The sequence below is a fragment of the Pagrus major genome, chromosome 7 (assembly GCF_040436345.1).
Source record: "Pagrus major chromosome 7, Pma_NU_1.0".
NCBI lineage: Eukaryota > Metazoa > Chordata > Actinopteri > Spariformes > Sparidae > Pagrus > Pagrus major.
In genome coordinates this window covers 8747850-8774374 of record NC_133221.1, presented here as the reverse complement: position 1 = coordinate 8774374, position 26525 = coordinate 8747850, and the positions used below count along the sequence as shown (strand labels likewise).

The 26525-nt window shown below is 40.9% G+C and overlaps 1 protein-coding gene across 1 annotated transcript; it reads right to left on the bottom strand.

Annotated features, from left to right (window-relative positions):
• Positions 1-2799: 2799 nt before the first annotated feature.
• Positions 2800-25313, bottom strand: LOC140999348 (solute carrier family 12 member 5-like). The gene is made up of 25 exons (XM_073469702.1): positions 25309-25313; positions 24436-24577; positions 24176-24316; positions 22638-22784; positions 20541-20595; positions 20319-20449; positions 18335-18582; positions 18040-18251; positions 17789-17956; positions 17532-17630; positions 17354-17411; positions 16366-16540; positions 16021-16139; positions 15772-15870; positions 14448-14567; positions 14176-14280; positions 13914-14082; positions 13605-13800; positions 12922-13091; positions 12648-12779; positions 12342-12449; positions 11804-11920; positions 10509-10684; positions 10033-10150; positions 2800-4337 (listed from the first exon to the last, which is right to left on the bottom strand). Exons 1-25 carry the CDS (start codon positions 25311-25313, stop codon positions 3039-3041), a joined length of 4509 nt encoding a protein of 1502 aa, XP_073325803.1. The 3' UTR covers positions 2800-3038.
• Between the last annotated feature and the right edge of the window lie 1212 nt (positions 25314-26525).

Here is a 26525-nt window from a genome sequence, read left to right as displayed (position 1 = left end):
CGAGCTTTTACGGTAGCGCCAGTATTCAGTGTCGCCGTACTGCCACCTAGTGGAGCCAACAAGCAGTTCATGCTCTCCACCCAGGAGGCAAAGTATCAGTGGTGGGGCAAGTTACTTTCAAAATGCAATATATTACATTATATTATTACTACTAATATTACTGTTAAAGTAATAGATTACTTATTACACTACTTTTTCTGTTACTTTCAACAAAAAATGCCCAAATAACCTCTATAGAACAATTAACTAGCCTAGATATTTTTTTTTAAATAAATGAATGGCCTTTGACAACAGGGATGGGCTGGGAGACAAAGAATCAAAGTCTGATATATTATGAGATAGGAATAAATATTTTTAATTGTAGGCTCAGTCATGTGAAACACAATAGACCTATGACCGCTAAAAGATCGTTCCCTGTGTCGCAGGAACATCTGAGAAACTCAGGAGGATCTTTAATAAGGACAAAACACCCAGGCATAAACAGAGTAATGTAGTTTATGCTGTTCAATCCAGCCAGGACTGCACAGATCTGTACATTGGAGAGACAAAACAACCTCTTCATAAACAAATGGCACAACACAGGAGGGCCAACTCCTCACGTCAAGACTCTGCTGTCCACTTACATCTGAAGGAGGAAAGTCATTCCTTTGAGGACAACAATGTAAACATCTCTGCCAGAGAAGACAGCTGGTTTGAAAGAGGAGTAAAAGAATCCATCTATGTCAAACTGGAATGACCCTCTTTGAACAGAGGAGGTGGCCTACGACATTACTAATCACCCACCTACAATGCAGTAATGAGTTCCCTCCCCAGACAGCTTAACAACCATTCACACCTGGGCTCACCTAGCCCTAGAAACCCCCATGAAGGCCAGTTTGACCAACGACCCACAAGTGGCCCTAACTACTCTGAAACTCAGAGCTCACATGTGTCCTTAAAGACTCAGAACACTCCCACACAGAGCTTAAAAGCCTGTAAACTCCCCTCCAGTTTGTTCGAGGAATGCACGGGCATATGTGATTCAAGACTTTAAATTAAAGTGCACTTGGAGGATTAGGCTTCATCATTAGACTCATTTCTCTGTTACTGCTAAAAGTAATATATTACTGTAATGCGTTGCTTTTGTAGTGCATTACCCCAACACTGAATTTAACTAATTACATTTAATCAAGTACTGTAGGCCTACTTAATATATCTATACTTATAATAATAATAAACTTTATTTATATAGCACCTTTAAAAACAGAGTTTACAAAGTGCTTTGACAATCAAGCAAAAGCAGGAAACTCAGGCAGACAATATTACAGAATAAACACTCAACAGTCAAGCCAAACACAAGGAAACCTAGTCTAAGGTGAGTTAAAGCAAGAAGGCAGAACAGAAAATGTAAAAACACAAAAGTCAATATGAGTCATTACAAGTAAAAGGAAAAAAAAACAGGCAAAATCACAGAAAAAGAAAGAGAGAACAAAGAAAAAAGTAATGAAAAATAGATAAAAGAATAGAATCGGATGTTGTAGGATATGAAGATGTCATCACATCTAAGTAATTAAGAGCAGATAAGAAGATTATGGGTAGAAAAAGACAATAAATGGATTAAAGATAACAAATAAAGCAGTAAAGGACGGTAAGATTAAAGACATCACAGAGGAAGCAGTTAAGGGAATGAAAGATGGAAATTCAGTTAAAAAAAGCCCCTTCACATAAAAGCAATCCTATAAAAGTAGGTATTAAGACGTGATTTAAAAGAAGTTACTGATTACTGATGAATATCTCCAGTCTCTAGGATTTCAGACCCATCGCATGTAAGCTTTTGCTTTAGCACCCTCTGCCGGGCTGTTCACTATACTGCTGAAAGCCATTTGCACAAAGCAAAGAACTACTTACCTGTTAAAAACATGTATTCAGTAACGTAATCCAAGTATCACAATATGAAAGTAAAGTAACTTGATTACTTCTCATTACTTTTGGAATCTTAGTAACAAGTGTGCACTAAGAAAACACACTCTTTATTAACTCTCGTGTGTGTTCTGTGTTGGTTTCACTCGACACCAGAGTGATGTTGTGTGAGACTCGTGAAGTGTTGGTGTCATGGTTACAAACCAGTATATCAGTCTTTACTTATCTTAGTCTTATCTAATCCTGTTAGTAAATCCCTTTTTCCTGAATGCATCTGTAATCTAATTACATCTTTTCTTCCTGTAACTTTAGGGAATACAGTGAACTTTTTTGAATCCTGATTATGTAATCCCATTACATGTATCCCATTACTCCCCAAGCCTGTGTATGATGTACTCTATGTGCTCTTTACTGTTTGCCAGGATGATTGTTTGCACTTTTGGGTCTCCATACTTACTTTTCTGAGCCATTAATCTCTACCTTCATCCATCTTTTCTCCTTTTGTTCTTACCTGAATTGAATTCTTCACTGTACCTTTTGTAGCATACAGAATTAACGTCTAATTTTATTTGGTCTGAAAGTTGTTAAGTTATTTTTATTCCTTGTTAGTTTTGTGTATCTGATGCTTGTAATAGAGGTTTGAGCCCTGTTTGCTTATGTTTTACATTCTTGAATGAAATCTTTTGTTGTTTTTTTATTTATTTTATTATATTCTTATAAATTGTTTGTTGATGCCAATGTTTTTGTGTCTGAGGAGCAATTAAACAATTAAAAACAATTTCTTGCATCTGAAGGAGATTGTCATCAAATATAATGTTGATATTTTGAGGCTTTACTCGACTGTACACCCTCGTAAAGGCTCAAGTTATTAAGATAGTTATTAGAAAAAAAATGCACACATCTTAAAAACAGTTTATTTCCCACCATCAAGTTGTGAATAATTGGCCAACAGAACTATAATACCTAACTTCCTTTTATGTTTCCATGTAGGACAATACATGACACAACTACTAGTTGTATTAGTGTTGGACTTTTCATTATTATGATCACTTATTCAACTTATTTACAATGTTATGGAAAGAAACATTTATTTACACTTTCATCTTCATCTTGCATTGACCACATGTGGCCATTGCATGTCAGGCAGCAGAGTCCTCTGTTGTACTTGTGTCATTGAGTTTAAGTGGTGAATCATAGTCTGGAGGAACATCAAAAAACAGCTGATCATCAAAACAGAGATCATCCGACGGGGATGCGAAGCACGGCAGCTTCAAGACGAAGCCAGTAAGGACGCCTCCCAGTGCTGATGCTCCTATAGTGGAGAACACAGCTGCTACCTGGAAGAGAGCCTGTTCCTTGGCAGATCTCCCCAACCCTGGTTGTAAGCCAGGGATCAACATCTGGAGCTGCTGCAGCTTAGGGTCTCCTTCCACTGGTGCTCTATGGGTAAAGATCTCATACAAACTGGGGCCATAAACCTCTTCACTAGCTAGCAGTATTGCACATATCCCCGCAGCGCAGGATATCAATCCTGTAAGTCCGTGCAAATTGTGTATACCACACTGATCCTGGATCCTGAAGCGGCGAGCCAGGAAGGGACTCAAGTACTTGTATCCCAGCATGCATGCAGTGCAGCCCATCATACCTAAAGCGTACGAAACCGCAGGCGATATCATCATATCCACAGAAGCCCCGACTGTCACACCTCCAGCCAGGGTCACATTCTGAACATCGGCCATGGTGAGCTTACCGTTTTTGTTCAGCATGGCGGAAAGAGCGAAGGCTGTGAGCGTGGAGGCACTGAGGCCGATGAAGGTGTGGAGGATGGCTCTATGCTGGTCGTCTCCCTTCAGGGTCAACGCTGAGTTAAAGGAGGGCCAAAAGACCCAGAGGAACAAGGTCCCCATCACAGCCAGAATGTCCGACTGGTAGCTGGTGCTCTCCTTCGCATGGCCTTCATTTAGGCGTGGCCTGTACAGCACGAAAGTGACGCCCAAGCCAAAATAACAAGCGAAGAGGTGAATGAGAATAGAGCCTCCTGCATCGTTGATCTTCAGATACTTGAGCACGACCCACTCTGTGACTGCAAACACTGGCACTTCTAGCAGAGCCATGACCAGCAGCTGCAACGGACTCGTCTTCCCCAGCACTGCCCCGAAAGATATCAGCACCACCGCACAGGCAAACTCTGCATTTATGAGGTTGATCACTCCCAGGTGGATTTTACCTTCATGGCTGAACTGGAAGTACCCCTGCACCAAAATGGCCCACTGGATGGCAAAAGTAGCCGTGAGGAAGTTAAAAACCATTCCTCCAAAGCCATAGAGTCGAAAAAACGCCAGCAGGCACCCAAAGCCCAGGAAAATCATGACCTGTATGTCAGCAAAAATAGGGTAGTCCCTGTACACAGCGTTGTCCATGGGGTTCGTCTTGTTGTTCTGAAATCTGGCATCCGCATGCTCATCGTAGGTGACAAAGGCAGCATACAAAACAACAATGATCACCTCCGTGACAAACAGAAACACAGGTAGCCTCACTCGCAGGTTGGTCGGCTGCGTCTTCATCCTGACAGCTTGTTGGAGCAAATGACAGTCATTTTTTTTTTTGCAGCCTGTGTTAAGTCAGAGTCAATAAAAGAAGTCAAGACAGGTCATCCTTATCTCTCTCTCTCTCTCTCTCTCTCTCTCCAACACAAGCAGAAACATTACAGTGTGGACTTTGGCCATTTTACATGTAACTGTTTCATGTATCAGCATTTTTTGTGGTTATAGAGGAACAATACAGCGTTAATGTGCATCTGTAAATTCAAAATAGCTTGTTTTTGTATATGCACCTGACATTAGAATCAAATTGATCAGATAATGCATTAACCACAACCTCTTTGAAGGTTTAATGTCTCGCAAAAAAAGAAAAAAAAAAGGCATTATAAACACGGATGACCTTCAAACAGGCCCCTGAGTAAATCAGTTGTGACATGATGTCTGTTGAATTATGGAGTCAGAGGTACATGTATGCTTCAGCTGACACATCACAGTCCGTGCATTTCAGCATGTTCTGTCCAGATCGATCGCAAAACAGTGGTTTTGCTGGTCAAAGGTTTCTAGTGATACGTCTTGGCGTGATCGGCCGCTGCGTCTCATTTACTTTCCCTGCAGAACAACATGAACCGTTTAGTTTCACATAGTGGTAAGTGGCTGTGGCAGCTTCTGTGGTCCTATCCCAGAAACAGTACACGAGAGAGGATGCATGTTCAGTGGACATCTGCAAAATCACAAACCATAAATCCAGTCCTAACAGTTAATCTGTATCTATCTAAGCAGACCCTGTCATAAAAAAATGACAGACACTGGAACGGTTACTGTTGTAATAAAATGATTTTAATTTATTGCATTTAGTGCCGACATGTAAAATGGTTTCTTGAAACCATTACTCGTACATAATTGCATAACACACGGTAGAACATGAAACAAAGTTTGCTTATCGTTTTAAAAGACAATACAAACGGCCTATTTTATATCTATAAAACCTGTGTTCACACACATTACACGTGTTTCTCTAAGCCTACAATCACACATCTATTTACAAATGTCCCATCTTCACTCCATCTCGCTGTTCAAGTACATACGCTGCCCGTGCTCAAACAAGTATCAGGTCCACACATGAACGTACAGCATACAGGCATGTAGTCACAACACACACACACACACACACACACACACACACACACACACACACACACACACACACACTCTCTCTCTCTCTCTCTCTTTGTGGGTGAGGTCTGCAGAAGAGCGTATGACCGATATATCAACCCGTAAAATCTTCTTTCAAATCAAAGGTAACTACAGTTTTTGTTGTTGCTAATGTTCTGCACTCACACTTTTTAGAGCTATAAGGGAAACACTGATGGCTGCACAGATATTTACCAAAAAAAAAAAAAAGACTTTGTTTATGCTACATTGTTGAAAACAATACATACAGCAAATCTAAAGGATCTTTACACGTCTCATGATTTCCTGGAAAAGATACTGAATGCTAATTACTCTCTGTTTGATAGAAATTGATGTAAAGTACTTCATGGCACCAATAGGTCTGACGGGAAGAGGGTGATAAAGTAAACTACTGTATACATACGTACATGGGGCAAGATAATGTACACTGCCCAGACTCTTATTGGTCATATCCTAGTAAATGTTTACTGAATCAGCTGACAAGTGTGAATGTCTGTGATGAAACGGCACACGTCCATGTTGTATGAACATGTGTATGTTCAAGAATGACTGAACCACACAGATAGAAACTAAACATCCATTGTATACACACACTCTCACTCACACACACACACTAAAGATGTCTGAGAAGTACTGCAGGGAAACTTAATGCATAAATCACGCTAAAGCTGTTAAATACACACCTTCGAAGATCCCTCTAACAGTCTCTATTGTCTGTATTATTCTGCCTTGTAAATATCACAACTGATTCTTTTACATTTTCAAATGGCGTGCAGTTAGTCTAGCAGCATATTAATATTTTAAGTAGTCCGACGTTTAAAGGAATACACTTATTTGCTTTCTTGCCGAGAGTCAGGTGAGAAGATTGATACCACTGTCCTGTCTGTGTGGTAAATACGAGGCTACGGCTAGCAGCAACTTAGCTTAGCATAAAGTCGTAAACTGAGAAACAGCCGGTCGGCTCTGCGTTTCAACATTTGTAAGTGCGAAACCACTGGAAACTTTTGATGAGGGACCACGGCTGGTAAACATGTGAAAGCATGACATCACTGGATACTTTAAAGGAGATCTCAGGACAGTGTCAGTTTGTAGCGACCAAAACTAGCTAGCCTAGCTCTATGAGAAGATAACGCAAGTTGCCTCTAAAGCTCACAAATGAACATGTGTGTCTTTTGTTAAAGTACATGAAGCTTACATGTTAATTAATGAGTTAGAGGTACTGGTAGGCAGGTTTTGTTACCTTTGAACTGAACCATGCTAGCTGTTTCAAGCTAACTGACTCGTGGCTCCAGCTGGTGGTGTAGTATCGATCTTCTCATCTAATATTCTGCAAGAAATCAAAACAAGCGTATGTCCCAAAATGCAAAGCTACTCCTTTAATATTGTGCAATCACCATGCATAAAATAGCCTATATTATATTTTAATTATTGAAATATTTCCATTATAAAATTATGCTTACCTTTTTTTTCTCAATTACAAGATTACAAAAATAAATTCTCTAAGATTAAACGTGACATGACATATCATTTATATTTTTCTATTAACTTGTAAAATATCTGTTTACAATCATAATAAATAATAAATATGATCATACATTTTTACAGCACTGTCAAAATTTTAAATAAAATCCGAGATTCAATAACTTTCTCCTTAACACTTTATACTTCTATGTTTGTATGGATGTCTGGTCTGAAAACTGTCGACATTTTACATCTATGTTCCACTTAAGATTTTACATTTGCTTTTTTTTGTAAATATATTGGCACATTTTGTTTTAAATAATTAGAAAGGGGTTGGGTTTAGTTGTGAAGAGGATTACTTCACGTGACAGAGAAAAACTTTTTTGTATGGAGATGAAATGCAGATTTTTATATTGCACTCGAAATCATGTAAAAAATACTTTATATTTTAAATTCAGAGGTATTTACTCAAAATATTTTTAAATTAAAAATACAGAGCGATAAAGATCCCAGTCTTTAGATCGAAGGTTGTTGAGTTCAAAGGCTTTGTATTGCACCATGTCACTGAGTCTATTCAGTCTTTACGATCCCTGTCCAACTGTGGGGTTAATGAGGTCAAACAAGCAGGTTTGAGATTGGGATAATCTGCATCAAATCGTTTTATTTTGATTCTAATTTCTGCCAGGCTCTCTGCAATGAGAGAGCGATGCTGATAAATGAATTAAACACATAAATCCCGGCCACAACAAGGACAATCCAGTGATGATACTGTAGTTCTCAGGTTGTTCGCGACCAGGGCATCAACACACAATCACACATACTGCCCTGCATTTACACAGAAGGTGTAATGTTCGACTGAGGGTACTAAAATGAGTGCAAACTAATATTAAATCTATTTTCCGACTTGTCTTTCCCTTCTCTTCGTTTTGTATGTACATATTGACATTTCCACTATAAATTAATATCATTACAGTACTCTAATTTATTACTTGTGTGCTTCCAACCAGACAAAAACAGACATGATTAGATGAATAAATACATAAATAACATAAATTATAAATAAAAACTGATAAAAGAAAAATCATTCCTCTTTCACAATTGACCAGGGGAAAAAAGCAAAAGGACAGAAAGTTGATTTAACATCAGAAAAGGGAAAGAAATGTTTGAAAATGTTTGAAAACCTTCCTTGAGAATAAGTGAAGTTTTAAAAGTAACCATAAACTAATCTGCTGTTATCAGCTGATGAGTCCAGAACAAAAAGTTGACAGTTGCATAACTCTTTGTGTACTCAGGTAAGAGGTGAAATCAGGATATGATATGAGGCTATGGGGAGTTTTTCCTGGAACGATACAGAGGGAGGAGGAGAGGGCACAGTCCATGTAGGTGCCATTAAAAGCCCTTCAGGAGTAGATGGTGATGACCTCACGTCCACCTCCGCGCACTAGAAGGACCCGATTGAGACCTTCAGTGAGAACCTCAAGGAACTCCATGTCTGAGAAACAGTCGCAGTGAAGGAATGCAATTTTTCAAACATGACATTAAAGTTTAAAACCAGGCAATATGTTAAAAAAAGTCCTGCAGAGGAGTTGTTTTTTTTCCACAGAATTGGTTTTTGAGTACTTTGCCAGGTGTCCATCTGTGGAAAAGATTTTTGTCAATGTGATATCATCACAACCTCACAAGAGACAGCCACAAAATGTTACAGGGGAGGTTAGAACTGAGTGCTCATGTCACAATGTAGTAAAGACTGCCAAGTACTCTTGGGACAACACGTTACAGCCAAGAAAGAAAAAAAGTTTGCAGTTAACGTTTCTGAAAACCACTGAACCGTTAAAACATTTACCATATTGACATTTTTTTTTGTTCGTGACGACAAGGAAACAGATATTTTTGATGACATCTCCAGCCGTGTTTGTGGCAACTGTACATGTATTTTAATCTAAAACCGGATCATTTCCTTATCCTAACAAAACACGATATTGAACATTTAAAGAAATGTAAAGCTGCAACACATTCATAGTTTACAGAAACATACAGTGCCAACATTTATTCTGGCAATTAGGTTGAACGGCAATATGTCGACAGTTGTTGCGACTGGTGTGATCCCATCCCATCCCGTGTGGTGGAGATGATTTTAAGCTTGATGTGATAAAAACACTATAAATTTTATGAAAGTTTATCACATTCTTTTACCTATTTTGATCATCTATCCAAATTATATTTTAATTATGTTGTTTTAGCCAACAACTTCAACCATTCATCCATTATTTTAGCTTACTATTCATTAATACTTTAAGCAATTCTGAGCATTTATCCGATACTTTTAAACCATTTATAGGCCCACAATACTTTAAATCATTTGACAATTTCTCAATTATCTTTAGCTAACATATTTTAATATGTATCCATTCTGTTTAGCCAACAATTGAAACCATTTATCCATTACTTTTTGGCTAACTTTTTTCAGTGTTTTGAGAATCAACACGGGCAACATTGTCGAGACAGTGAGTAGTGATCAGTGACCTTCTTTGTCTTTGAAATCTTAAGCTGGGAAATTTTACAGGAAGCTAAATCCATTTTTAGCAAATCCTCCTTTAAAGGAATTCTGTCTTCTGGTCAAAAATACAGGTTTCTGCAAATTAGGTGCAGAGGTTCAAGTTTTCATTTATCCCAGATGCAGTTAGCTCTTAATTCGAATATACAATAAACTGCTAAAATCCCATTCTTGTTGTTGCAGTCTTTGTTTTTATCAACTGAACTCTTGATTGTATTCTGTATTGCAGCAGTCCTCAGCTGTCTTGTGTTTTCCGTGTGTTTATGTTCCCATGCTGCCTTGCTGCAAAAATATGTTCCTGTTGTGGAACAAGGACCTGATCTGAACTGAGCTGAGTACACAAAGATGGCACATGGTATGTTGTAGGATACAGTTTTCATTGCCCACGCGATTCTTGGGTGGTCCGGGCATGTTGAGCAGGACAAGTTTTGCCTCCTTGGACTTCTTTGTGATGACCTCATTGAGCCGCATCGCTGTGTGCATGCGCCTCACATCCGTCTGGTTCCTAATGTGAGAAACGTTAGGGTCACATTGGGTTTGGTTTATGAATAAGGCATATAGCTGCTCAGCTCACACGGTATGTCTGGCTACAAAATGTTAATACTTACAAGTTCTCCCATTCCCTGCAGCAGCGTGTCAGGAGGGAAATAGTTGTTGTGAAATACATACATGTGCTTACAGACAAATCTGCACTTGTTTAAGTTCAAAGTTTTGTTTGTCACATGCACAGGAACAGATTGTTTCACTTTGATTCCTTGAACGTGGATCAATATACACAAATATTTACCACTGTGCCACGTTACTTGTGCATGTCATGTTACGTCTGCTTCCTGTGAGCTGAGTGAAACTGACAGGTCACTCACGGTTTCATGTTGAAGAAGTCTTTGCCTGCCTCTGGGCCCGGCGATAGAAGGGCCGGCCCCTTGTCTGCACCCTTGTTGTCCGTCCAAGTGGCGGCCGCCCCTGCAGGCCCAGCTGGAGACGTGGGGCTGGTTGGGCTGGTGGGTGTGGAAGCGTTCTTGTTGTGGATCAGTTGAACCTGTTTTGGGTTGGAGACAGCCACAGACTGAGACAGGGACACCGTGACGTGACGCGACAGGGTGAAAGAGAGAAAAGAGACACCCGTCAGTATAAGTAAAACTCTGGAAGCCAGAGTGGCCAGTGGGAGAAACACAGAGCTGCGAGAGGAAAGACAAATTCTGCTCAAGCCGGAGCACAAAGACAAAGAGGTGTTGTGAGAACGAGCAGCCCGTTTACACCTGGTATTAAAATGGGATCTCAATCTGTTGTCAATGTTATTCAGATTATAAAAGATTTTTAGGTATTCTCGTTATCCTCCTCAATTGAGATCAGCACCAGACTGCCTTCAAAAATCACAGAATTTTGTGAGTTGTTGAGGTCGGGGAACATTAAAAACTTCATAAAACACTGCTATGACAAATTATTAATGGTCTGTCCCTTCTGGTAAATTTGTCTTGGTGTTGCAGTACTGGCGTGAAGGCTACTCACTAACTCTACTACTACTCCACTAAACTTGGATAAAGGACGGGCCTCAGCCCAGAATAGACATTAACTTTTGGTGCACAGCTGGATAAATCCAGGATTTTTGTTTCTCACTTTCTTTAACATTGCATTTAACATTTTTTGACATTTTTTTTTATATAAAAATCAGGCATATTTAGGTGGCTGGTATCTATGAGTGAGTCCAATTTCAGATCTGGATCTGGCAGATTTTAATGTTTTATTCTTATTGGATTAGACTTGAACAACTTAAAGGGGATTGTTGGGCCTTGGCGGAGGTATGCCCTCTACTGAGTGCCACTGTAGTTTATTCCTGATAGCGTTCATTTCCCATCTATATTGCTTTCAGTTTTCACACAGTTCTGTCTAATAAAAGCATCTTTAATAACCCCCATATGTTAGTTACAAACAGATATCTGTATCAGTATTATATTGTGTACTGATGCCAGCGTGTGTGCAGGTTGCGTTTACACCTACCTAAGATGACCACGACAAGATGTCCTTGCATCAAAATGCGTTTTACCTTATCTGGATAACATGTTTGGATACAGATTGCATTTTAATACCAGGTGTAAAAGGGCTCAGAGGTGCTGGAGATCATGTTATTTCTCCTAAAAAAGGGCTGTGGTGGCATTACCTCGTCTTCTGGTTTTTCTGCCAGGCTGGCTCCCTCCTCAGCGCTGTGCTGTGAGCGCATGCCAGGCGGGTTTTTACGCCGAATGGACCCACGGGATGAATCCGTAATGCTTTGGATCTATAGTTAAAAAAAATAAATTGTGAGATTATGGTTCGTTTTAAAAATTCCCACTCTAATTCATTTTTTCTTCCCTCAGATCAGCAAAAAACAAGTCCAGGCACCAACACCTTGTTATAAACCAATTCCCTGCTCCAGAGCTGATATGTGAAGCACAAAGAGTGATAATGAAAACACCAAAATTATGTCATGTTCCTCAGGGGCCTTAGCTGAATTTCAGGTTGCTCCACATGTGGCATCTCTCCAGCAGCGTCAAACAGATCAACCTCAAACATGCAGTTTTTTAAATATATAGTAAATATTTGTTGCTGTTTTTGCTCATTAACCAGTAGTATGAAGTCATTATTCAGTCCCATTTACACATTTCAAAAAGTAGTGAGTGAGTAGTTAGCTATGTACAGCACAAACGTTTTTGCATTACCTCTCTCTCCATCTCATTCTTGGTCAGGTGCATCTGTTTGAGGATCTGAGATCGTTGCTCCATCACTAGTGTCTTCTCATAGGTGTAGGCTGAGATGTCACCGTCATGCTATAAAGTAAGTGAAAACATTTTTCATTCATCATACAGTTGTCAAGTACCGACATAGGAGCCATATTCTGGAGGAAAGTTTTGTTCTCTGGCATTATCTCAGAGTACAAAACTTTTTATAACAGTTTCCCAAAAATAAACCTTCTGTCTATATTTGCAGGATTTGTTTGTGACAAAAGTGTCAGACAAGTCTCTCACCATCTCCACCACCTCCACCTCAGCATCGATACGCAGGTGATAGAGGAAGATGATGAGGTCTTTCTTCATCTGGATACTGTTGTCATCCATTTGAGCGACAGTGAAAATGCGCATCTTGCACTTCCTCCACACCTGCAGGGCGAAACAGGAACATTCACAGATAATCAGCAAAATGTTCTCAGTGTTATCTCTCTTTGTCAATGCAAGTTTCACTCAGACAAAATCATGTTCAACCTTCACAAATGTAAAGATTTTAATCTATCTTGTTTCCCACCTTATGCTGTCGCAGCAGGAAGGGCAGAAGCATCAACATGCCTCCATCATGGACGATCCACCACACATCTATGTGACCTTCGGTGAAGCGCTCCCCATTTGACGGGTAGGCGGCGATATTCTTAGGAACCAACAAAGCCAGACTGGCAACAGTTGTCTCTCGAACCGTCTCTGTTGAGAGCAGACAGAAGAAAATGCATATTAAAAAAAATAAAATAAACTTATGATCTATTCCTATGTGGTCACAGATTTTTTCAAGAGAATTACAACTGAAGATTCAAAGAAAATCAATGGACTTTGAAGAGAGTTGTAAATATTTAAGGATTAAACTTAAAGGGTAATATGGCTCTAGTAGCCATGTAAGCTCAATAATCACTATTTCACTCCATAATCAGAACCAGGATAATGAAATGTTGAATGGATGAGCAGAAAAATTACATAAAATTAACATGCATTAAGCCTTTCATGCATGGAATATTAAAACTCAAAATAAATTGTTTTTAACTCTTAAAAAAGTAAACTTTAAAAAGATATTTTAAAATAAAACCAATATTTTTCAAAAAGATGAAAGAAATATGGGACAAGTGCTTGAAAATGTCTTCCAAATATCTTTCAACTGTAGTGAACACCTTGCATTGAAGGGTTACCTAACTTCTATTATTTCACCAGTTACTAGAGAGTTACCAATAAAGTTTCTGAACTGCTGGTGGTACTCAGGCTGTTTCCAGTTTCGGGGCCAGCTGACCATCACGGTGTTGTGCTTCAGACCTCCCAGTCCTCCAACCTGGATCAGGTGGGACGTCCCGTCTCTCAGATTGGAGGAGATGACCACCTGAGAGAAGCCCTTCACCTTCTCTGTCTCCATCAATTTCCGCAAAGACTACAAATAAACAGAGAGAGAAGACGGCTGTTAGAGTTGTGTGATATGAATCCCCTGTGTTTGTATCACAGCGGAAAAACAGAAGTTTGTATGCTAGAGATGAGAGGACGGACCTGATCCGCCCTCTGGGCCTCAGTGTAGTTGTCGAGGAATGTTCCTTGGACTGAGGTGCCAACGATGGTCAGACCCTTCCCTGCTTTCAGCTGATTGGTCAGAGAGATCAGACGAGGCTGTTCTACGTTCTGCTCGGCGTCCACACTCACCAGAACCAGGATCTGAGGCCTGACAAAAAATATATAGCACCAAAAAATTGTGTTTGAGATTCAACATGTGATATAAGCATAACTGTTAAGAGTTTCAAAGCTGAAAACTGACCTCCAGTTCTTTGTGTGTGGTGGTCCCTCCTCCAGCCTCATGAGAGCGAAGCGTGCAGCGCTGAGAGAGATGCCACGTATCCCATCACCCCACTCCTTCTCAGCTCTGTTACATGACACATAGTTGGGTTGGTACATGGTGCAGGCACATTGATGTACAGTGTAAGTCCAGTGAGCTCAATCCATCACTATCATTCAGCTAAAGCAAAAACCACTGGAGGAATAACTGGATATTACTGCAACAATACAATATCATGTTCATGTTTTACGTACCCACAGAACTCAATGTATTTGTAGATGCAGGTGGCGATGCCCATGGCGACTATGGCGTAGTACCAGGAGCAGATGAACATGAGCGACAGGCACAGGCTCATACCCAAGAAAGACAAAGCCCTGCAGGAAACAGGAAGTCACATGTTTGGTTTAACTGGGAATTTCTGCCAGCTTCACATAACAATGACGACAGCTTGTAGATAGAAAGGATGCTGGAATACACAGAATATGGATATGGATTTAATAGAATGTGTGACAAATGCTAATTTTACAAATATAATGGTGCCTATGTCATGAAAACAATAACTTTTTATACGATGGTCTTGGTGAATATTCGATTCTGATTGGCTATAGGCTCTCAATTAACTCCTGATACATGGACACCCCTGGAGCAACTACATAAGTAGTTCCAATGAAGTTGTCTGTTCATCGTTATTTTTCATTTACAACACTTAGTGTCGTCATTCAGTGCATCATCCTCTGAACACCACAGGATGGCGCCTGCAACACACAAGCTGAGAGCAAAAGCCTACACAGTCCCTCTGGACAAAAGCGATCACCTCACATCCCATCTGCTCTTCAGCTCGCTACTTCATACACATGGACATCCTGATATTGATTTGGGGATAATGACACGGCTGGCCAACTAGTCTTGTTGTTAAACATACGTAATGTTATTGATATTGAATCTTGTCAGCATAACGATAGCTCGTTGAACCGAGGGGTTCTATCAGCTGAGTGGACTAGTTTATCGAGACTCGTCCTATTTACTGGAGTTGTGACCAACGTCACCATTGCATAAGAACCTTATGGGACTGTAATGATTGTTCCAGCTGTTAGTCAAACCCTCAGGTGTTGCCTGGGAAATCCAGTTATTGCTTGTGAAAAACTTCAGATTTTGATTGCAAAACGCATGAAAATATAAATGAATGGTCTTATTTACCTTTTTTTTCTTTGGAAATTGACCGCTGTGTAAGTGGAGTAAGTATTTTTTTAGATGTCTGCGCTACGTTTATTGATGTCCAATTGACATCCTTACAGTGTACAAAAGTTTTTTACCATGTAATTTTAGATATATTTTCAACCTCAGTCACAGATGTCATCCGACCTCGGAACATTAGCCTACTTGATGAAGGTTGGATGACCGAAACATGGTATTTAATAAAGCTGATGAATAGCTCACCAGGTAAAGTGCACTCCTCATGCAGGCTGCTGAGGTTGATGCTCTGAGTTTGAATCTCCTTGTAGCTTTTGCTACCATTTACTGCTGTTTCACACAATAAATGGTACCAATATGTATACATGTATTTCTTAACACACTCACCAGTGGTAGAACTTAAAGCGCGGCCTCCAGTTTGGCGTCCTCAGCAAAGTTTGCAGCGCACAGGCAAGATTGACAAACATGTAGCACATCAAGAAGAACCTAACGATGGAAGAACAGAATAACGGAGGAAGGAAGAGAGTGAGAGAAACACGCAGAAACGAAAAAAGAAAGACATAAAGAAGGACTCCAACCATAGCAGGCATGCACAGCAATTAACATACAGCGTGTGTGAAGTCACAGCGGACTTACATGGAGAGGATGGGGGCGACTGCATCCAGGGAGGCGATGATGATGCCAATCTCACAAATGCTAGCTGTGAGCAGAAGGGCCCAGGTGGGCTCCCCGTTGGCTTTGCCGTGCCCAAACACCTGCAGCAACATGAAATGATTCAATGAAATCACATTTTATAGCACTTTCTTGGACAGAATACAAATAAAATGATGTATTAATCACGTCTGTTTCTGTGTAGCCTAAAGCAGAAAATACACATTTTTTCGCAAAGGTTCTGGTCCTGTTAATATGTGTGAAGTCTGTTTCTGAGAAGTTTTAAGTTTTTTCTTTTCATTTGCATTTTAGTGCTACATGTTTACTCACTCTTAGAAATGGGATGATGCCGTCCCGAGAGATGGCCTGCAGGAGACGTGGCGCTCCAGTCAGACTCTGGAGCCCGGCTCCACATGTGGAAAAGAAGGAGCCAATCACAATGACCCACGGAGAAGGCCACGCCAGAGTCCCAATCACCAGGTTACCGTTAACCCCTTCACCAAACCTGTGGAGAGAGGCGAAAACAAAACACTCCTAAAACACCCACTGATTTATTCACTCATCTTTCCATCAGGTAATCTGAATCTAATATTGTAATAATAACATCTCATTAATGTTTATTTGATGAACAATGAGTCCTTGGCTTCAGACAAAAAACAAGCTTCTCATTTCCAGATGAGGAGCTTTGATTTGATCTTTTTCTTTGGTTGATTGCAAGTGATTAAGCCAAATGTTAGGTAAGTCAACAAACCTCCATGAGATGGATTAAAACTGGCTGACCTTGTAAGGTTTTCAACTGGCTAGTTTTAAAAGAAGAACCCTCTCAAGAGCACAATTTGGCAACATACATGTCCCAGGCAACAAGCCCGCATTGCATCAGATAATCTGGATCTAATAATCTAATAATAACATCTGATAAATGTTTACACGAGCAGGTACGTTTCCGAAGCCCAGCCCCTACAGTGGATTTAGTAGTGGAAATATTTAGACATTTCTAGAACAATGGTTCCTTGATTTCAGACAAAAGGTACACAAAATCAGACTTCTCATTTCCAGATGAGGAGCACAATTTGGCTACATATATGAAGACTGAGACCTCATGACCCTTGTGGAGGACATAGAAATATAGAAAGAGCATTGTTCTTGTATTCTGAGGTAGAGCTGGTTAGCCTCAGTATTATAAGGATTACAAGGAAAAAGGACAACCAAGAAACAACAGGTTATATTTCATTGTTCACATTTCTGGTGGAGAGAGGGTTCATCTCAGGCAATCAACACAGCCTTAATGTTATTTACTAATCTAGATAATTAGACGTACTTGTCTCTTAGGACTACTCCTTCAATACAGGCCCCGAACAGCACCACACAAGACATGTCTGTGGAAAAGCTGTTAAGAAATATACAGATGGAAATGTTCAAATGGACAACAACAATCAATCAGCAGTTTCAGATCCACATGGTCTCTGTTTGATCGCCCTCGGCCTAGTGAAGGATACACACAGTAGATGTGGTGGTGATGGCTGCGATCGTGCCAATGGGGATCGACTTCTGAGCGTCACGCAGGTCTCCAGAGCGGTTGGAGCCCGCCATGATACCTGTGAGTGGACAGAGGTGAAATAATCAGGAATTTATGAGTGAAGTACTTTTGAAAAGGCAACCAGATGAACTCATTAACAAAAGATGCACGAGGCCCAACATCTTCGCAGGATATTTGATTTATTTTATGTTTTGATCAGACCTGTCTGGAGCTAACCTGTGACAGATGGAAAGTATATCCCAACCAGCAGCGTGAAGAAGCTGGTAATATCTGCCAGGACGTAGCGGTTGGAGCTTGTTGTGGGACTGTCTGGATCTGCGTCTGACGGGAGCCCACGCTTCTCCACGATCACCCCTTTCTCCAAGTAGTTACCAAACAGGTTCTCTAAAAGACAGAGGAGCATTGAAGCACTGAAGATCGGTCTTCAGAGAGGTGTTGTCATTTTACATTGATAAAGCTTCTCTTACTTGCCAGGATGCCACTCGTGACCCCGGGGATGCCCTGTATCTCCGAGACGTTGTTATTGGCAAAGTAGTCATCACAAGTGGCGTTGAGGGAATCAGAATCACAGAAGGAACTCCACAGTTTGGTGGTGACAGTCTCATTATCTATTTCAATGACCTTTGCACAGACGTCGTAGGCTTTTGAGAGAAGAGTTCGATTACCCAGGAGGCAGACGCTGGAAAGGAAGTAAACAAAGGCATCAGTTACAAACTTGGATCGCCGCTGTAGACTTTGAAAAGCCAATAACAAGTCACTTACGGGAAAACTGGGGGGTCGAGCGCAGTCTTGATGACTCCAGCATATACAGCCAGTATGGAGAGGATGACACAGGCCAGGAAGACCAGCGCCAGTTTGTTCACATATTTGACCCCCACAAACACCACCAGTGCCATCAAGCTCAGCACCAGGGTGCCGTACACCCGCATGTTGTTGAGGAGAGCCGCCTCTGCCTCCGGCCCTTCGAGACCCTCGATCTTGAAGATGGCCGCCTGAGGAATGATGTAAATCTGAGGGGATGGAGGGATGAAGGAAGTAGAGAAATGAGAATAGGGCGAGGTGTGGGGAAGTAAGAGTGGAGGCACAAGGAAATACTTAGACGAAACAAAAAAACAATTAGAAATGTACACGCTACTCAAAAATGTAGTTATAATATGTAATTATTATACTGTCATATACTCTTTGATTTTGTGACATTTCAGAGAGTTGAACTTAAAGGAACTTGGGGCAGGATTTGTGAAAAAATAAACATGCATTTTAAGTTTTTTAATGCTAATGTGTGATGAAGCGTTCAAAACCAAAAAGAATGAGCCCACCCACGTATCTATTGCCTTGAACAGGCTGTGTGCTGAATAATGTACTGCAATTCGGTGTCCGAATTTCCCGCGCAGTCCTGCGGACGTGACGTAAGACGACGCTGAATGCGTATCCCCGACGGCTTTCGACTTGGATACGCAAAGAAGACAAGCGCGGTGGATTAATGGATTCTGCTACGGCCAGCAAACGACCCACCACCACACAAAGTTCACTAAAAAGTCATACTAAGAAGAAAACGAAAGTTTTATCAGCGGCATGTTGTGAGTCGAAACGACATTACGACCAAAGCCGGGCTGGCACCCGAATACACATCGGATATGCGTTCAGCTCATGGAGGCAGCTTCAACTTGAATTGGGACTGAAAACAGATGCTGACATGGCTCATTTCCTAGTAACCAGGTAAGAAAACATTACAGGTCATGTTTAGAGCTTGATTTGAAAATAATATGAGATCACCGAGGACTCGGAGTCACATAACGTGCAAAGTAGCGTTAGCTGCAAACATGTAACTTAGTCCACCGCTGTGTAACACTGAATAGTTACAGACTGCGCATTTTCCACGGTCCTTTAGTCTGAAACCGAACAGTTAGAAATATGTCCCTTTATATATGGGACCGAAAGCCCAACCTGTTATCCGGGAGGTGACGTTAGCAGCTGGCTGTAGCCACAGGCTAACGGTTTGTTTGTGTCTGTGTAGTAACATTAGCCGCTAACACACAGCAATCCCGTATCAGAGACGATATTTCTGTCCCCCAATATGCCGTCTTTGCTTTCGCCTGTGTCTGTCAGACTGCATCAACCGTAACGGTAAATCGCCGCGCTTGTGTGACGCTACACACAGCGAGCCGGCTTCCCGGCTGCTTCGTGTGTGTAGGGGATAAGACATCAGCTGCACTGCTGTGAAGAGTTCATGCGTGCTCCCACACCGGCTTGTCTGATGGCTGCAGTTACCCTAACGGCCGCAACGGCCGTCGTGTCACTATTGAGTCTTATTTCTTGATGCTGCCCCAAGTCCCTTTAACTTGAATGGGAATAAACAAGTCATTTTGGGGGGTTGTGATACTCTAAAAAATGTATCCTCAGTTTTACAGCTGCTTCTTTCACAATGCAAGCTTATAGGAAAAAGTCTCTTTTGGCCCCAGCGCATCACGTGACTTTGCAGTTACAGTTTAGCCACTACAAAAGTTGCCTTCCAAGCCTGGTGCTCTTCCTGGAGGCTTGGTTTTAGCATGTAGGTTGCTAGCTTGGAGGTTGTTGTTGTTCCAAGCAGCGATAGGGATTTTGAAAATAGTACACACAAATATTGGAAGGAAGGGGGAAATGGGCGCCCGGTGACATACTTTTCATACTTCTATTCATCCAGTAAGTCAGACTACCTCACCGTTAGATGCTACTAAATCCTACACACTGGACCTTTAGGGCTACTTACCAGCAGAATTTCAATACAGCCAAGAATGTACATGGCACCTGCAAAAGTGGTGCCTAAGTAGAAGCAGATCCCAACAGCTCCACCAAACTCAGGCCCGAGGGAGCGAGAGATCATATAATATGAACCTCCGGCTGTGAGTCACAAACACACAGAAGAGTCAGTGCACTGCTCCGTCACACACAAACACACTTTAACACCCCGCCCCCCCAGGTACACACTCACCTGGTACGACTCCATTTGTTGCAATGGCACTCATGGAGATGGCTGTAAGCATCGTCTGTAAAAAGCAGCGCACAACAGAGGAGGTTAGTGGAGTCTGAGAGGCAACAGGTGGCCTTGATGAACTGAGGGAGCGAGCGGAGAGAAACATCCAGCAGCACAAGACTCTGACTCATATTCATCGTTGGGATGACTACATGGCTGGTTAGGCACACACTGTCACTTTAGAGATACTCTCAGCTGCAGCCAGAGTGAGAAAGGAACTGATTACAAGTTCTCCAGTTAATACTATTTTTGAGTCTCATTCCCAACTCGTCAAATACTGACGCTTTTGGATTATACAGTAGGTTGAGTCGGCCATGTGTGTCGACTGAAGGACGGTTAGTTGCCTTTTGGGACGTGCTATATAATTAAAATATTTATTTTTTATCTATCTGATAAGTTACCTTGCAGTTTTTTACAATGAACATGAAGGAAACACTACTAATGATTTTCCTTTCTTCTTTTCTTCTTTCTGCAGTTCTTTCATTCCTTTACATCTGCAACCAATTCTGATGACCAATGACCAATATGATCTTGAAAAACAAAAACAACATTTTGACCTCAGGAGACCACTGCGGTAAAAAGAAAAAAAAAACAAAAACATGAAAATAAAATAAAACTTTTCACTCAGCGAAACTTGATTCCACTACATCTGGTCAAAACAGGATTTCAGCAGGATTTTGTTAAAACTGAGGGCTTTCAATGCCTTAGAATGAATTCAAAATGGATGCAAGACACTTTTACCAGGACACAGAACAATCAGACACTCTGCAGATTATCCCTACCTAACAGGAACTGCCTTAACTTGATATAGTGACAGTGAGTTTAAAGTCTTTTCAGGGTGAATTGAAGACGGTGCTAGCCTTTTCTGACTACATGATTCTGGCATTTTGGCATTTAACAGAGTTGTTTATGTATTAAAGGTGCAATCAATAATCTTTGGCCACCTGTAGCATATTGCCAGAGTAACTGCAAAATGCTGCTAATTGTATTCTGTTTATACATCCGTGACTGTAGCTGCTGTTAGCTTGTTAGCTCAGTTAGCTGTGCAGCTTTGTGTTACACTGCTTACACAGGGGCTTTGGACCGCCCAGGGAAAGAGCTTTTCAAGCTCAGGACTAGCTGGTTAGCATGCTAACTTCAGCAGACATCTTTGGAACACAACTCATAGGCTAGACGCCTTTGACGTAACCTCAAAACTTTTGATAATGTTAGTATATTTTTGAATGTTTTAAACTAAAATTCTTATTGCACATTTAATTGGTCTAAAAAACTAAGAAAGCGTTTTAAACGTAGCGAACTAGCCGCTAATAAATCTAGCTGCTGGCCATTGAGAGCTACAAGGCAGACTGTGTTGGAGAAGTGGCTCTGAAGGGAGGTGGGATTTTTTCGGTTCGTTACTTTCAATATTTAGCTCGCTTTTGCTGGTTTCTTCAATCTTACCAACCCAAGCTTTAATCCCTTCCTACATGCTGAGAATATACCATGATGTTCAAGGAGCTCTGTAGATTTATTTTCCCTCTTTCAACGAAATAAATACACAAACAAAGAAACCTGTAACTTTTTAATGAAAAGTAGAGAATTTTCTCATTCATCATAGTTGGTGCTGATTATATTGAGTCCTCTTAATGCAGGATGGATTTTTTTTTCTATTCTGGTAAACTTTCTGTGTATTATGAATCAATTTTTCTCAAAACTGATTTTTAACAGAGCAGCAAGCTGACAGATTTCAACAGGGTAAAGGCGGTGCTGGTGGTGTGTTAGTAGGTTCACTGGCAGATTGCCTTCTGCCAGGATTCAGCATCTGTGCAATGCAAATCATCATTAAACAGCATTTTATATATTATAACAGCCTGTAGTTTAATCACTGGGTGTGTGTGTGCTGAGGAACCACTTTAGATTGCTATAATCTTGTGGTTGGATGTTTACAGCTCTACTGTGATATGTATTAAATTAAACAGGCATCTGTTTTCTGAGCGGACTGCAGCCGTTAGTCACAGAGAACAATCTGTTTCACAACACATATTCGACAGCAGGGACGTCTGCAGTTGTACTCACTGTGGAGCAACACATGAAGACGATTATGAAGGAGCCAAAGACGCCTCCGATCCCAACCATCCATGTCATCCGCAGGAAGAGGATCACCCCAAAAATGTTCTGGATACATGGCAAATACACTCCCATGAGCGTGCCCAACTGTGGAGCCTGAAAAACACGATCATGGAAACTTATTTTTTAATCCAACTCATCTCACTTTCCATGTGAACTGATTTGAGGTTATAGTCTGTCAAAAGTGCACTTTGTTGATCAGTCTCCTTAAATCTATTCTGCCTTTTGAATTCATGAAATGATGTCCAACTCTTTCATTAGACATGAAAGGGGTTTTATTCTTTTCAAACACAAAGAGATGGTAATCCTTCAGGGAAGAGGAAGAGAAGCTCTTTGTTTTGAAATGGGTCCTCTAAGTAACGTCTCTGAAGAGAAGTGGGAAGATAAATGCTTAATCTTCTTTTTCTTCATTTATTTTCAGTCAGCAAATCTATATATCTTATATGACTTTTAAATTGGAAAATTTAAACAGAAAATTTAATTCACAAAATTTCAATGTGCATAATATAAATATACACACATCTATCCAGAAATGCTGTGTTACAACACTGTAGACTGTAAAAGCTAAAACTCTGTTATATTATTTTTTGCTGGGAGTAACAGCTCTCAACAACAATGTTTAATCTCTGTCTGAATTTTATTTAATAATACATTTCCACCGCTATCCAAAAGCGGCAGTATAAAGAACAGGAAACAAAAGAATTGATCAGATTAAGCCTTTGCTTGTCCTTCTGAAGTCCTCATTTGCACCCTGCAGAGCTTTCTATGAGGAGACGTGTGATGAGAAGGGAGTGAAAGAGGAACGGACAGATCAAAGTCACTGCTTGTGTTTTGTCTGAAGGGGAAAGACAGTGAGAGTGAGCGAGTGACGTTTGTGACCGCAGGCACTTCAGGATCCTCAGCTGACTCAGCCTGAGGACTGTGTTCATATGGCAAACCCTTAGTCAGCATCCAGTGACCAGCTCCTCTCTGTGTGCAGATATGTTGCTGCTTTGCATGGGTGACGCTTTACTCGAAGTCTCCCTGTTTTGCTTTGATAAGCAGCCTATAATCATTTAATACATGGTATTAACACTCTATAATGCATAAGACACTATGACTTACAGTATTTGTCAGCAATTATAACCTATCCCTTGAAAACATACTCTATAGTATTTCCTCCACCAAGTGTCCGTTTGTTTGTTTGTTGGTTGGTTTGTCAGCAGCATTACACAAAAACTGCACAACTCTGTTAAATGCTCGGTTAAATGCAGGATAACCGAGCTGATATAAACCTTGGTGAGGGCCAATAAATGATAAGCAGTCCAGAGGAAACAAAAGAGAAGTACAGGCAGGTGTCAGAATCACGATCTGATAAAAACTTTAAGTAAATGTAACCCTTTCATGCATGAGTTGATAAATCACAAAGTAATAACTTTTAGATGAAGCTGCTCTCCTGTTCAAACTGCTGCAGGATGTGGATGAACGGATCACATGTGGTAATCTACCTTTACAGGTTTTTTAGACGGACGTGCCCCCTCCTCGTTATTCTCAGCCTCTTCGTGCTCTTTGCTGCCCGTTGGGAGGTTGGAGTAGTTGGCCAGACTGCTGAGCAGAGAGGAGACCATTGGACTGGTATCCATCTCTTCCTGTAACACACACACACACACACACACACACACACACACACACACACACACACACATATTAGACGTGGAGATCTAAACTATCTGCATCATCTTAGAGGTTCTTACTTAATTGTCCTCACCTCAAACAGAGCCATATTCTTGCCGTCATACTGCTGGCTCTTCTCGGCATCTGTGGCTGCACTGCTGTTGATGAAAGGACTGCTCTCTTTGGGGTGCCCATCGCCTGAAACACAGAAACAAGTTCTGGATCTTAGCCAGTGCCTTGGTCAAGGACACTGACCTGAGAATTAACGTGATAAACATTCTTGGTGTTGGGGCATATTGGAGCATCTGCTGAAAAACCACAAAAGTACAGGGAGAACAAGCAAACGCCACAGAGAAAATCTAATCAGGGACTTTCTCGCTGTGAGGCAAAAAAAAAAAAAAAAATCCATCTCTATGAGCACTTGTACTGTACATAATAACAGTGGTTTTCAATCCTTTTGTGCCTAAGGCCCACCAGAAAGCAAGCAAAGATCTTATCACTCACACACCTGTATTCATATCTGTGCAAAACAGCCTCTATAACAAGTGCTATCTAATCACTCTGTACATTGATTTTTATCTAATGCCAAAAGAATTTGGCAAAAACTATATTATTCTGGCAACGTTTATTAACAACAGCAACAACAAAACAAAACAGAAACACATGCTTTAAAACCCCCAAAGCTCACAGAATTTAAAATGAGGTTACTGCTTTAAAAAAAAAGCGATCCATTTCCCTTTATCTCCTTTACAAAAGCTGTTAATCTGGGCCTTTGATGTGTCACGCTCTAATACTTCCCACGTGTGTGAACAGTTTTTTCTATGGGGTAGAACTTGTCTCTGTATTGGGAAATGAATGTGTACCAAGTATCGATATAATAAACTAAAAAAAACGTGTTCATAATTTCTTGCATATTGCAATAACAATGTATGGTTGTAACAAAATCCTATGGCACAGCTGGACTTACCTCATGGCCCCTCGGCACACCGGTGTGGGAACCACTGCACTATACGCTTCCCTACATGTTTTTAATGTACCTATTTTCAGGTCACATTGTCGTATCTTCTGTGGTGATGCAGTTGAAGATGTTTGAAGAGAAACTCCGCCGACACTGTCTTAGTTGTATAACAAATTTATTACAATAAGTTCAGTATCGTATACAAGTAACACGTTACTTGGAGAGCCTCCAGCCGAATAATGAGACTCTCCCGAACGTATACAGACAGCTCCTTAAATACCGAGCTTGTTCTGGTCAATCACTTAGTTACCACATATGGTTTAGGAGAGGGACAAATAAGAATAGAAACACCTCTTTTACGAAGCCACCATATGTCTCTCCAACTCTGACCCAGGACTTCCAGGACCTTGCTGACCTACCATTTGGTATATGTTTACCTTGACCAGCTCTAAATCAGGAAGGCCCAAACAACAACTAACATTCCAATATACTCCTAATACAAACCATCTATATAAATATGTTGCATCTAACAGCAGACACCTCAACATAAAGGATAAATGTAATGTAGTTTAAATGTAATATACAGGGTTGTGAGAAAAGCTTGAAGAGACAGAGAAGACAGTACATGCCCCATAAAGTACTGTAAAAAATAGTAACCATCTTTAACCATCACAGCTAAATGCCTAACCTTTACCTAAACCTTATTCTTGAAACCAAGTCATAACCTTTGCCTTTTGAAGGACCGGCCAAAATGTCCTCACTTTGCAAAGATGTCCTCACTCTGTTGGTTAGAACCTTGTCATGGTCCTCACTATGTAGCAAGTACAGGTACAAACACAGACACACATCTTTCGTCAAGTCAGCTCTTTGTCTGAGTGCTCAACCTGCATTTTATTCAGTCTCACGACAGGTCTGACCGTCTTTGATCTGGCACCTGGCATTGGCCGTGCTGTCTGCCAGACGCATTCACTGTTGATCTGTCATGTGTCACTTTACAAACAGCAGACATGAGGTCAACCTGCCTTTTTTTTTTCCCACACGAGTCACAGGAAAGTCTTTACTCAGGCTACTGAAGATGAATGAAGACTGCGTACAACACCTCATTTAAATCCTGCACAGTATGAACACAGATGCATCATCCACACAGAAGAATCAAGCAACACATCCACCCAGCTGCTCGCAGGGTGAACGTTAATCCTGCTGGGAAACCTCTCCACAGATGGACA